This window comes from Triturus cristatus, chromosome 3_1 (assembly GCF_964204655.1).
Source record: "Triturus cristatus chromosome 3_1, aTriCri1.1, whole genome shotgun sequence".
NCBI classification, from domain to species: Eukaryota; Metazoa; Chordata; class Amphibia; order Caudata; family Salamandridae; genus Triturus; species Triturus cristatus.
In genome coordinates, this window is record NC_140583.1 from 633,756,878 (window position 1) to 633,770,940 (window position 14,063).

A 14,063-nucleotide genomic window follows, 5' to 3' on the forward strand; every position below is an offset into this window, starting at 1 on the left:
ATTGTTTGAAGATTAACTTGTGTTTGACCTGATTGCTGTGTTTATAATAGAACAAGCTTCTTTTGGGACCTGACCGATTGCTGTAAGGCATCCTTTCTTAGGAATCTCCCAGTGCATTGCTTAGTTTTTTGTAAGGATATTCTTTCTGTACTCCCATTTCCCGAATTATTCAAACATTGCCTCATCACGAATGTGGTACATGCATTCATTTTCTATGATACACATGAACTCGAAGTAGTTTACCATAATGGAGATTTTTGATCAGAGACCATGGATGAAAATATTTTGGCTTTTAAACGGCTATTCCTGTCCGTAGTTTTTTAGGTCCCGCCTAGCGATGCAGCGCATGCGCTGCTCGCTCCTGGCGAGATCTATTGTCATCGCTTTTCTTGCGAAGCGAGGGTGGAAGCTCCTGCCACGATTCTTACTGGCGCGCCCACCAAATCCGTGGTTTCTATGGAGAGGGAAGCATGTTTGGTTCCCTCCCTGTCTTCCTTCGGTGTGCCTGTTCGGACACAGCATGTCAACGCGCCTGGACATGACATATGCATGCGTTGCTTTGCTTTCCCCGGGCGTTTGCTGTAATAACAGCGCGCGCTTTCACTTTCTTTACTCTTCACGCGCCTGGACATGACATATGCATGCGCTGCTTTGCTTTGCTTTCCCCGGGCGTTTCTTGTAATAACAGCGCGCGCTTTCACTACGCTTCGCGTTCCCACAGTTTCCCATCTCTGCACTCTGCTACCGCAATAATGTTGGAAAAGCACGTTTGAGTCCCGGCGCCAGTTCACCCTCCTGTGGTTCTGTGGCAATCACTTAATCTTCTCCGAGTGCAGCTCCAGCAGTAGGCAATACCGCAGGCCTGGAGATTCCCAACACAGATACCTCCTCACCAGGTCGTGTCAGATGGAGGCGGTGGGGAGGGTTGGCGGCGCTAGCAACCTACACTACAGTCTCCCTAGGGTTAACGGGTCTGTTTCAGACCGCTGTGTTAGTTACTCCATGATGCAGCACACTGGATGCTATCGATTTTAAATTGCGGTGTATCGATTACTGCGCTCGTGCAAGTGGAGCCAGCAGCCATCCCCTGCGGGATTAAGCAGGGAGGGGCGGGTGGCTTGGCCGGCACCTGCCCCCCGGAGATAAGGAGCCTACGGAGGCAGGCAGCACACGGCCGCCAGAGAGAAGGCAGCACAAGGCGCCGCAGAGCACACATTGTGTCCGTTTCACATCCTAGTGCGCAGTGTCTATAGACCTGCTGTGTGCACACAGCTCACTAGTGCAGCCAGACACAAGCACCTAGAGCTCCCATACTTCTTGGCACAACGAACAAGAGACACACTTGTGTGCACCAGATGAAGGGTACAAGTGGTTGTTATGATCCAAACATTAAATAAATTAACGCACTGTTTTTTAAACACCTGTCAGGCTTTCACTCTTGGGGAGGGCACCGCCCCGCCAGGTCTTTAGTTACAGAGTTTTCACTGACTCGTGTCCCTGTGCCGTCGGTGTTTGCCTGCCGCCCCTGTCCCCCCCCCCCCGCGGTAGGGAGCTCACAACCTGTCGAGGGAGGGCTCCAGTCTCACAAACCACACGCCTCCAAGCCCATTCTAAATCAGCGATGTTTGGGGGCAGAGTTTAAGGTGACTAAGGTTTCGTTAAGGGGTTCCATGGCACACCGCCAGGGGCTTTCAGTGTGATGAAAAAATGGGTGGGGTGAGGTCTTTGTATAGGAGTGTTTAAACAAGTGCCCCTAGAAATTTCTTAAAAGGGGGCGTGGCTTGTGCAACGAATGGAATAGCTAAAAGATACAAAATAAAGCACCGTGCTTCAGACAGGTATCACCTGACAAGTATTTGGGGGCCTCTCTGATTTCTCCAATATTGCATGCAGATCCACCGCACAATATCAAACATATGCCTAAAACAAGCTAAACATTGAGTCTGCAAATGCTTGTTAACTGTATCATAAATGAGTAACAATGATTTTGTTGTGAATATTTAGAGCTGAAAGTGTCAGTTCTGAAAATATCTCCTCCTCCGACATTTCACCATCTGTGTGTGCCTCCCACGCACACACTTTCATATAAAACAGTGATTACAATCCTCACATAAGTGATCATACTGCCGAGAGGCCAAGGATTGGATGAGCGAGTAGTCCGAGCACCTTTATGACCAACTGCCTGGCATCGGCAGAAACTCCCACAGTCTTCACGCCAGAGCGCCCAGAGATGACTCTGTTCACAGAAGGCACTGTACAAAAGTCCTTTGCCACATGAAAATATAAAACAAGCGTTTGTAATGCAATAGGTCTCGCATTTACGCGAGTTTAACCCCTTCAGCGCGGCGCGGATTCCCGCGCCACGCTGAAGGTTCGTTGCGCGGGCGGGCTCATGACGGAACGGTTCCGTCATGAGCGCCGAAGGGGTTAAGCTATTGGCATTGTAAATGACAATGCCTTTTATTTATGTTTTTTAAACGAAAACAAAAATAAAAGGCATTTTTATATGCAATGTCAATAGCTCCAACTCGCGTGAAAGCGAGACCTATTGCATTGCAAATACTTGTTTTAATAGGAGTCACTATTTAATTTACCATAATCTGATCAAACCATGCTATCTAAAATAAATTAACCTGTAGTGTTTCTACATTCACTGCTAATTTTATTGAATTGTGTGTATGTTTTGTAAACTGTTCCTGAAATTATGTGTGCCTTGACACACTTAAAGGATCTCACCAATAAACCTCCACCATTTATTTTTTGGGATTTCCATAAGAGGTTGTTTGAAATGTTTCTTTTTTTATATAGTGCATGAAAATTTTAGCATATTCATAGGCTGCATTGATCCCAATTGTCTTCCCTGTAGTACCATGTGTGGTTAAAATTGTAGTTAATAGAATGTATGGATGAGTCTCGTTATCATATTTGTTGCAATTTTAATGTTAGATGTTTTTGCATCATCTCCAAAATAGTTTGTAATTCTTCTGCGTGTCATAAATTTCCATACAAGTTGGTGATGCCCCAAGTGAAGAAAATATAATCTTGCTTTAGCCTTGCTGCTTTTTTTAAAAATTATTTTATTTTTCCATTTTATCAATACAAAACAGACTAAATTCCAAAAACAAAGGACATACCAATAAAAATGAGAAACCTTAAAGTAAAATACACGCTTGAAGTTATATTCATGATTTTGATCAAATAGCAGAAATCAAAAGGCAGATACATATATTAATATCAAATTACATTCACCAACTAAAAGAATAATGATCACATTCATTTAGAGGTCATACTAGGTCTCCCTGCTCCCATCCCAGTGAAAGTCATCGAGAAAGCCATCAACAGCCAACTCACCACATTCATCGAAGAGCACAACATCCTCGACTCCTCCCAATCCGGCTTCAGAAAAAAACACAGTACGGAAACCGCCCTCCTCGCCGCAACAGACGACATCCGTACCTTACTGGACAAAGGAGAAACAGCAGCCCTCATCCTCCTCGACCTCTCATCGGTGTTCGACACAGTCTCTCACCGCACCCTAATACGCAGACTCCACGACGCAGGGATCCAAGACAAGGCCCTCGACTGGATCCGCTCCTTCCTCTCCGGCAGAACGCAGCGGGTCAGACTCCCCCTTTCCTCTCAGACCCTACACCTACCACCTGCGGAGTCCCCTAGGGGTCCTCCCTCAGCCCTACGCTCTTCAACATCTACATGGCTCCGCTCGCCCCCTTCGTCACAACCTACAGACTCAACATTGTGTCATACGCAGACGACACCCAACTCATCCTCTCCCTATCCAACAAACCCAACACTGTCAGACACAACTTTCGAGAAGGCATGGAAGCCGTCGCCAAATGGGTGAAAAACAACTGCCTACAACTAAACACCAACAAAATGGAAGTATTCATCATGGGCCCAAACCCAGACGTCTGGAATGACACCTGGTGGCCCCCCACCCTCGGAAGCTCGCCTACCCCCACGGACCACGTACGCAACCTGGGATTCATCCTGGACTCAGAGCTCAAAATGGACCGCCAGATCAACTCCGTCTCGTCCTCCTGCTTCCACACCCTCCGTCTCCTATCTAAGACCTTCAAATGGATCCCCCTCGAACACAGAAAGACTGTCACTCACGCCCTGGTCACCAGCAGGCTTGACTACGGCAATGCACTCTATGCCAGAATAAACAAAAACCTCACCCGCAAGCTACAGAACATCCAAAACACCGCCGCAGGACTGGTGCTTAACCTGCGAAGACACTGCCACATCTCCCAGCACCTGCGAACACTCCACTGGTTCCCATCGAAGCTAGAGTCACCTTCAAGATGCTAACCCATGCTCACAAGGTCCTCCACGACACAGGACCAGCATACCTGAACAGCCGACTCAAATTCCACGCACCCCAAAGGATCCTACGATCAGCCCAACTCTCCTACGCAGTGGTCCCCCGCACCAGAAAGACCAGATCGGGAGGCCGCTCATTCCCCTTCCTCGCGGCCAGAGCCTGGAACGACCTTCCGCTCCACCTCAGACAGATAACATCGCTCCCCATCTTCGCAAGAAACCTCAAAACCTGGCTCTTTGACAGACCCCCTCCTTGATGGACTGGAACCTGCGAACCCCCCAAGCCCCCAGCGACTTGGGACCCTTACGGGTGAGTAGTCACGCTTAACAAACACCTGATTTGATTTACCCCACAGTAACTGATACATAGAACTACAGTGTGTGATCCAATACCGGTGAGTTCTGTCATGGCTGTTGTGACCCATCTGTGGAGGCGGGTGGAGCGAAAAGCTCCAGAGCCAGAGTTCTGATGTAAGTAGTGTATTAGCTCCAGAACTTCTTTGGACGGTTCCGAGTGGGGAGTAGTTCGCTATATGCTTCGGTTTGTCTATTGCAATATATCATGTCCCTAGTCCATTGAGATAGGGAGGGAGGGGGGCGCGGGACCAGTGCATTGCTATGACTCGTTTTGCAACTAGTAGGGCCATATCTACTAAGCGCCTGATGGGCTTTTGCAGTTTTTTGGAGTAGCCGAGGAGGGCCAGCAGCGGGTCGAGGCTGATCGCTTCTTGTGTAACTGCACTTAATTCAGCAAAGACTTGTAGCCAAAAATTTGCAATAGTGGGACAAAGCCATGCTAGGTGTAAGATGTCGGCCTCACTCCCCCCACATCTCTCGCAATTGGCCGTGTCACGTAGCCCAAATCTGTGCAACCGGACAGGTGCATGGTAAATTCGGTTAAGAAATTTGAACTGTATGAGGTGATGTCGACCGTTAAGTGAAATGCGCTTGGTAGCCTCACAGCAATATTTCCACATGCTGTCATCTATATTGAGCTCTAGGTCATCCTGCCACTCAAGTCTGGCTTTGACATAGTGGTTATGGCTCAGCTCCTGTATCCTCGAGTATATATGTGAAACCAGTCCCTTTGGGGAATCTGTGCGAAGCAAAGTGGAGAAAGAAAGTACCTCCGGGAGTTCCAAGTAAATCCCGCAGTGCGCTTCTGGCTCTAAAGTAGTGGAATGTGGTTAAGGAGTATGGTGGCTGTTCGGTCATCAACAGGTCATTCCAGTCTTTACCTGCCCCATCACTAAAGAAAGCACCTATAGTGTCCATTCCCAGGGAGTGTAGCTCGAACCTTGCTTCATTTATATGATATAAGAGTTCCGCTGTGTCCTTTATCAGTGTTAACATAAATGTCAAATATTTTCGAAGATTGTAAGAAACAAACTTAGTCAGGTGTTGAAAAATTGAGTAAATGGCAGAGGCTGTTTACTGTAATGGTGGATTTGTTAGGCTATTTAGGTCTCGCCTACCAGACAGTGCAAGCTTTCTGGTTGCTAAAGACCAATTGTGGGTTTACCAAGAACTTACATCAAGCTTAGAGTTCATTGGCATGCACTAGTTTTCCTTCCCCCTCTTCTGTCCCTCCGAAGGAGCACAGTTGCTTTACCATACTTTTGATTGGCTGACTTGTATCCTTCCACTGCTCATTTTTAGAGAATTACTTTTTTCTTTTTGAACACTTAGAGTGCATGTGTTTGAGTGGCCTCCCTCCAGTGCTTCTCCCCAACCTCCGTATTGCTCCCTCTCTTGTGTTGCTTTTCCCCTCCTCCTCATCGAGCTTTATTTTTATTTTTTATTTTTTATTTTTTTTATTCCCTCCTCACACACCACCCACTTCACTATTGAACTCTTCCAATCCCAGTCCTACATGTGCAATCCTTGGGTCCTTGTTAGGTCGAGCTTGGGCAGCGCATGCGCTGCTCTGCGAGGCATGCTGTTGTCAGGGATGGACTTGAAGCTCTGCTCATTTCATGCCCACCTTTTCAATTGGCTCCTGTTATAATCCTTGATTCATGAATAGGCTTAGCAGTCCCTCCTTGGTACTGAATTGTCTGCGTTTGTAACCTCCCATGAGGCCTGGACTTTTTACTTGTGTTGTATCACACCCTGCTTTATGTAGTCTGTAAGCACTATTTTCTTTAAAGAGACAGCACCACCTCTTTAAAGCAGGCTTTAGTGTGGCTACCCCCACCCCCCTTGTTTTTTGCTTTCAACGCAGCGCTATGCACGCTTTCACCTTCGTTCTGTTTTTTCTCAGCAGGCCATGCGCTTTATTTTTTACATAGCGGGCTCGCACACACACACCTCTCCCGGGGTGCTGTCCTTAATGAATAATGGTGGGCGCTTAAAATATGCCTCTCTTGCAGTAATAAATGTACAAAACTAGACGCTTGTAACGCTTTGATTTAGTTGGAGCCTAGCTCTTCATGATTGCTGACTCGTGGTTGGCCACAGTCTCTGGTGATAAAAAGTCAATCCGTTGCAGTGACCATGACGCAGAGCTTAATTCATAACAAAAAAATGTAAAATATACATCAGTAGAGGGTTTTCTTAGGAGCTGTCCACTCACACCGCTTTAGTCCATGTCATGCAGGTTCTTTCGCATCCCTGCTTTTGCCCTCTGTCACTGTTTTTCTCTTCTCCTTTCTCCCTATTCTACCTTTCTCTCTCTGTTTCGCTGGCTCAAAGCCGATGATGAAAAATCATCAAACATGGTCCCCGTAAAGGAGTGCCAGCGAACACCCCTTGCTCTCACTGACACAAATTAAGCACTCCGCGTTAGCATATATAAAACAAGTATGTTGAACTCAATGAAGCTCGTGTTCGCTTAAAGAATGTTACAAGTTTGCCATAACGAGCTTGGTTTTCTCAGCCTTGTCTCCTCCTAGTTTCTATGAGTTTTATTCGTTCAAGATTGAAATTCTCTTCTTAGCTTTACAAGCTGCCGAAGTCTACTGTTAGTCATTTAACATAAAAAAGATGCCGAAACAAACACGTGTCTTTTTCTTGGAATGTTATCCACGCTGGTGTTTTGTAAAATAGACTCATGTATTTCCTGCATTTTTCTGTTTAAAATGTCTTCTCTTGCTGGTCTAGAAATACATACCTCTTGGCTACAGGAGGAATAATCACCCTACGCTTTCTGCCGCTGTAAATTAAGCATCCTGTTCTGCCCAGTGCCACAGCTCGACATTCCGTTACAAAAGAAACAAGCATTTGCAAAGCAATAGGTCTCGCATTTGCGAGAGTTTGCGCTATTGGCATTGTAAATGACAATGCCTTTTATTCATTTGTTTTAAAAAGCAACACATACATAAAAGGCGTTGTAGTTTACAATGCCAATAGCTCAAGCTCTTGCAAATGCGAGATGTATTGCATTGCAAATGCTTTTTTTCATTCTTTTATTTTTGGAGGGCTGGGAATCCAGTTGTTACCTGCCCCTCCACTTTAGAAAAGTATTTTGACTGTATTTCAATTAGATTTTTCTCCTTAATTTACTGGTCAATCTTGAATCTGTAAATAAAAAAAAAAAGACCCATCTTGCATTAGGTCGCGTGTGTGCACCGTTTGGATGGTAAAGTTTCCTGCATGGTGACAGACGTACACCTGACCTTAATACCCCAATTGAATGGATATCTGATCCTGGTAATTATTTTTGGTCATGGATCATGCATGTCCGCTATGACCTAGGTCTGTCTCATAAAAGGGATGCAACAAGCGCTACCCTTGGAGTGGTAGAGGACTACTGCCCTTGCCAGTAGTTAAGTAACACAAGCACAATGGTGGCAGTGTACCTATTTTGTGTTTCATATTGTGCAATAGTACGAACAGAGCCAGTCGACATCCCCCCTTATGCCGGGAGGGGACCACCATTAAGTAGGGGCCCTTTCCTGGATCGCAGTGCTCAGGCTTCTGTGAGAAACACATACCAATTGTGAGAAGTCAGAGGAGGATTTCAGACACTGGTGCAGGCCATCAGGAGACTAAAGGAGGCCCAATGTGTCCTCAGGGAAAGACCATAAGAGGTCGCGGACCCTCAGCATCGGGAAACCAGAGCCACAGACGCACGCCCTGGTCCTCCTGCACTTGCTGGATGCCATCAGGTCTAGTAAGGCTGTTCGAGGTAGACAGGCCTGCTAGGGACTTGCACAAACGTAGTTGGTAGATCTGTTGAAGTTGACTCTTAAGGCCAAACTTAGGCTTTGTCATATGTGGACTAGCATGGGCCGCACCTGGGTGTCGCCTGCATTATCAATTGGAGAATAACTAGCCTCACTAGAATAGGACAGGGCGACTCTGGGATACTGACCAGGATGATGCTAGTGCAACAGCTTTAAGAGGCTGGTTATCATTTCGTGTGTTTGCTCCATGCTTTTCTTCTACTAAAGTGTTCCTTTTTTTCATAAAAACAAGTATATAACAGGACAATCACTTTATTGCAGTTATTGTTTGTACAGAGTCTTGCGTCTTTCTATGCCTTACATTTACTTCCCCTCAAAGTGCTGGAATGTTCGACCCCAATAACCGCTACCTCTGAGAGTCAAATGCTGAAAGAGGTAGTACTTGGCACAGTTAATCATGACCCATAGTAGGTTGTCAAAGACCTCAACCCCCACGGTTGGACGAAGTAACTCTCGCTTGCTCTGTGGCTCTGTGCACACCCCTCGACAATGACGTGGATGCCTTATTGGTGATTTTATTGTTTGTATTTTTTTTTTGTGTGGACATACTGCACGAAATTAGCTAGAAATACTTTTAACCAGTGTTGTATAGCATCTCTAAAAGGCATTGACAACGCCAATATTTTTGGAAGACTGAATTGTACCGGTGCCATCAGTTGAAGTGAACTTGTATTATCTCGTCAATTTTCTGCTCGTCTTTAGCCAAAGTTACTATCTCACATATTTCATTATCAATTCAAATGTAATATCTTTGGTAGTAACTATTTTTCAGTCTTACCAAACTCTCTCCAGCAGGACCATTCTGACCCCATTGTAAGCTTCCTTTATGATTAAAGTAGCATTGCCCAATTCTTTGAGAAATTACATTTCATATTGTCACAATTTATTTTCCTTTTTTAATCATATGTGGGTTTTTTCCAAATTATGCTGGACCAAACTTTTAAGCATCTTGAACTTACACAATCTAGAGCAGTGATACTCAAAGTGCGGCCCAGGGGCTGCATGCGGCCCTCCTGACCTTTACATGCAGCCCCCTGGCCAGCAGCAGCACTGGGCTGCTGTTTACTCGACTCAGCAATAACATGGATTTTATATTTTTTTAAATATAGAGCAATCATTTATTTAAAGGTTAATTGCAGTTAGGGAAAGGAAGTAGCTAGGCCCCTAACTTTAGTAACACCTTTATTTTTAAAGACAGCCACAAGATATACATGCTTTGCTTCCCCTACACCCACTTTAAACCCCCGCTGGCATCAGTGCGGCCCTCGGACACACCATAGACCAAACTTTGTGGCCCCCAGGAAAAATGTTTGTGAGTACCCATGATCTAGAGTATATTATTGAGTTTAAATATTATTTTCTGATTAATTCGTGTCTGCGTGGTATTTTGAAAGATTTCCACTTTAAAGCTTGAATCAATTCATATAGGGATAAGATTTCTATTATTGTATAAACTGGACACGTGCATTTTAAGTATTATCTTGGTATGTTATACTTTTATAGGTTAATCTGAACCGAAGAACGTTATTTTGACTTAATTAAAAAAAAAAAAAGAATCAATTTATTATCAGAATGTTCTTGCCAGATTTATGTTTGGTGCTGGTATTAAAGATTTTTTTAACATTTGTATTGTTTGTGGTGATATTTCCCTAGTTGGCAGGCATAAAATCTATGGGCCTCATTAGCCTTTGGCAGGCGGCCCTCCGTCCTACCAGGTTAGCGAGGATGTTGTGTGAAGGAGGTGCGACAACTCCCTTCACAGCATGAAGTTTACAGAGCCGGCACCATGTTCAAAGTGCCCAGACAGGAAATTGATTTAGAGAGAAAGCAAACTCCCAAAGCAGGAGTTTTTCTCTAAACAAAGAGTAAATAGTTACAATGCACAAGGAGATTTTTCAGTGTATATGGGGGCATTTCAAATTGTCTTTGACCACGGACGGTAGCTTTTTCCTCAATAGGGCAGGACGACCATTATTGTGATCCAGTCATGTGTCGTAGACGGTCTAGTAGCTCAGAGCTTACAATCATCGAAGCACATGTTTACTCCACAACTGTAACCCACAGGCTCCTTGGATTATAAATAGATTGGGGGACAAAGGGTTTTGTGTGCAGCTAGGACTGCTAGATTAAGTTATTTCTCCTGCTCCACAAACTATAAAATTCCCAGTGTTTTTTTGTATTCCTATCCTTCCCTCTGTGCTTACACTGCTCTTTCTGACTTTTGGTGTAAGTCCGACTAAAAATCCACTCCTTTTAATAGGTAGCTGTACCCATAAGGGCCCTGCTTCTTTGCCTTCCTCACTTCTCCACACTACTTGCTGTGTAGACTCTTCTGTTGTGTCATAACACTTCCGATCCGTAGCGTTTTTTTGTCTTTTTAGCTTTTTGAGTACGCTGCGTTGCATATGCTTTTGTCCAGTCATATGCATGATAATTTAACCAATCGCATGTAACTTGTTTGGGCTTTGTTTTTGCAAATTTCCTTGTTAACTTTAGTTTCCTGCACTGGTTTACTTAATCCATTGGCTTCCGTTTATGATAATAGGCCCCTCTTGGTTTTTGCTATGTTTGTGATGAACCTTATTTATTTATTTATTTAGAAGTTTTATATAGCGTTGGTCAGACCCGAGGGTATCCGAGCGCTTTACAACAGAAAATAAGCTGAAATCACATAAGAAAGGCATAGTCCCACATAAATGTTCAGAGAACCCAGTGTGCTGAGCGTCAATGAGGTGAGGAAGTCCTGAGATAGCCTCAATGATCACACATATTGACCTGGCCTCAACCTCATTCCGGGAGGAGGTAACGAGGGGGGGATCGGGGAGGATGGAAGAGGTAGGATGAGGTTGTGCATTGTCAAGGGGCTGTAAGGTGCCTGAAGAGGTAGGTTGAGGTGGAGCATTATCGAGTGGCCGCAGATTGTAGGAAGAGGTCGGTAGTAGTGAAGCATTATCAAGGGGCTGTGGAGTGCAAGTTTGTGCGTTTCGGCGGGAATGTGCGATATATATATATATATATATATATATATATGAACTTTGGCGCCGATTGACGAATCCTCGCGAAATTTTCAAAACTAATGGGGCGCTCCGCTCCGACCCTGAAAGTCTCGGGGTGATTCGTCAAGCGGGGGCCGAGAAAAAGGGGGGGTCCCAAACGCGTTTTCCCCATGGATTTTTCCATAGGGACTTTAGTCGCAGCTACAGCCCGAACGGCTGAACAGAATTATGTGAAATTTGGCAGAGAGGTAGCCATAAGGGCCATGAAGTGCCTTTTGCAGGTTTGGTGTAAATCTGTTCAGTATTTCCAGAGAAAATAGCATTTAAATCAATATATATATCTGTATGCGCACAGCGTGCGCGCTGGGTGCGCGCAGCTTGCCGTGTGCGAGCGCAATTCTGATTGGTTGTTAGATCTTAGTAAACATTCGAATCGGTCGAAACCAGGAAGTGTCGGCCGCCATTTTGTCTCTCACACTCTGAGGGGGTGAAAAACAAATGTGGAGAACGTGAAAAGGGGGCAAGGTAGACAGTTCCTGACCCCCTAGCCGTGGTCAGGGGGTCCCAGAAGGACCCCCAAGGGCCCAAAAACAATTTTTTTTTTTTTTCGAAAAATCGCCGAGTGCGTGCACCCTGCGCGCACCACCCAAACGGAAAAAATTCTCCGAAGTTCGCGCAGCGTGCGCGCACTCCGCGATTTATCGAAAAAAAAAAAATGAATTAGGCCCTTGGGGGCGAAGCGCTCCGTGCGTGCACGGCAAGAACTTTGTAAAGTGGCCTGGCGGTGTGCGAAGCGCACCGTGTGCCCACCGTGCGCGCACGGTGCGCGAAGCGCTCCGTGCGCACACTGCACGAACTGTGTAAAGTGGGCGCGCAGTGCGCGAAGCGCACTGCGTGCCCACCGCGCGCGCACGGTGCGTGAAGCGCACCGTGCGCGCGCCGTGAAAAAGTTTTGTTTAAAAAAATATATTAATAAATACATAACTTAGCATTTAAAAAACCGTACAAATTCACTGAAAAAACCATAGGTTTCACACACGTTATAGTTAGGAATTAGCATTTAAAAAACCTTGGAAATTCACTTAAAAAACCATAGGTTTCACACATGTTATAGTTAGCTGGGCATTTTCCTCGTAAAAAACCAATGAAATTCCCCTGTTATAGTTAGTGCAGGCAACTATAACTCACGCGACCGCAATCCTCTGCTGATGACGTCAGATATTACATCACTGATGACATATGTGTCTTTCTGAAAAAAAAAAAAATTAATATATGTATAGCTAAAGATGAATGGAAGAAGACATGGGTAAATAAGTGTCTAAATACAGTGATGTAATATCTGACGTCATCAGCAGAGGATTGCGGTCGCGTGAGTTATAGTTGCCTGCACTAACTATAACAGGGGAATTTCATTGTTTTTTTACGAGGGAAATGCCCAGCTAACTATAACATGTGTGAAACCTATGGTTTTTTAAGTGAATATATATATCGCAAACGTGACCCACGAGGGTATCAGAGCGATTTACAGTATACAGTTATAAAACATAAAGATATGAGATAATATAAGGCATTTGGTATTCAACATTACGTACAAAACAGATATATAATAAATGGGTAACATAGGTGACCCGTAGATGACACATGATGATCCCAGAGGGCAACAGAACATTCCACTATATACAGTTATTGAACATTATGTGGTTGTGGTAGTAAACATGCATATAATATTCTCCTTCCAACCACAAGAGGTAGGCAGTGATAAGAGGTTTGTATAGGTGACTCGATGTCTGCCTAGAATCAAGTCTTAGGATGTGAATTTGATCATTAGGAGTATTTTTACTTCTTTTTTGAAGGCGGTAAATGGTGAGATTCCACATACCCCTGGAGGTAAGGAGTTCCAGATCTTTGGAGCAATCCCTGAGAACGCTCTGCAACCAGTTCTCTTTTTATGAAAGGATTGAGGTTTCAGAAGTAAAGAACTCGCGCTTCGTAATTGTCTGCATCCTCCTGATCGTTCTAGCTTTAGAGCTAAGTAACTGGGTTATTACCTTTGTTTCTCCTTGTATTAAATATGTGCTGAATGCCTTTAAAAGGTAAGGAAAAGCTGGGAGTTCCCTGGTCCCTTAAATTTTGATTTGATTAGTTCTGTGGGAAAACGAAATAAATAAAATTGTGAACTGCATGAATAACATACCAACTCTTTTTGAGAAATAAAACTTGCATATGAGACCGGAAAAAAGAACAAAGTGTTTTTCTTTTTAAAGAAAGGCAAACTTATTAAAAAAATGATTTGCCTTGTACAAGTAATTCTTTTCTTCCTTTTTCTAAACTTTCTTGTCTTTTTTGGCAGGAGTGAGCAGACAAAAAGCTCAGGAATGGTGCATCAGACATGGCTTTGAATTAGTAGAGCTCAACCCAGAGGAGGTTCCTGATGAAGATGGTGAGTTGCTCTAATTTTTTGTTTATTAATCAGTTTGTTGTATGCGTGCTTTTCTTGTCTAAGTTAATTAGGTGAATTTGTAGATAGCATGTTTTG

General features: G+C 44.5%; 1 protein-coding gene across 1 annotated transcript in view; it reads left to right on the forward strand.

The window, feature by feature from the left end:
• The window catches only part of AAGAB (alpha and gamma adaptin binding protein), a 206,363-nt gene that overhangs the window by 93,959 nt on the left and 98,341 nt on the right, over positions 1-14,063 (forward strand). Inside the window, exon 4 of the mRNA XM_085644601.1 lies at positions 13,878-13,967. Coding sequence (XP_085500727.1) covers positions 13,878-13,967 — 90 coding nt within the window. The remainder of the gene's footprint in view (positions 1-13,877; positions 13,968-14,063) is intronic.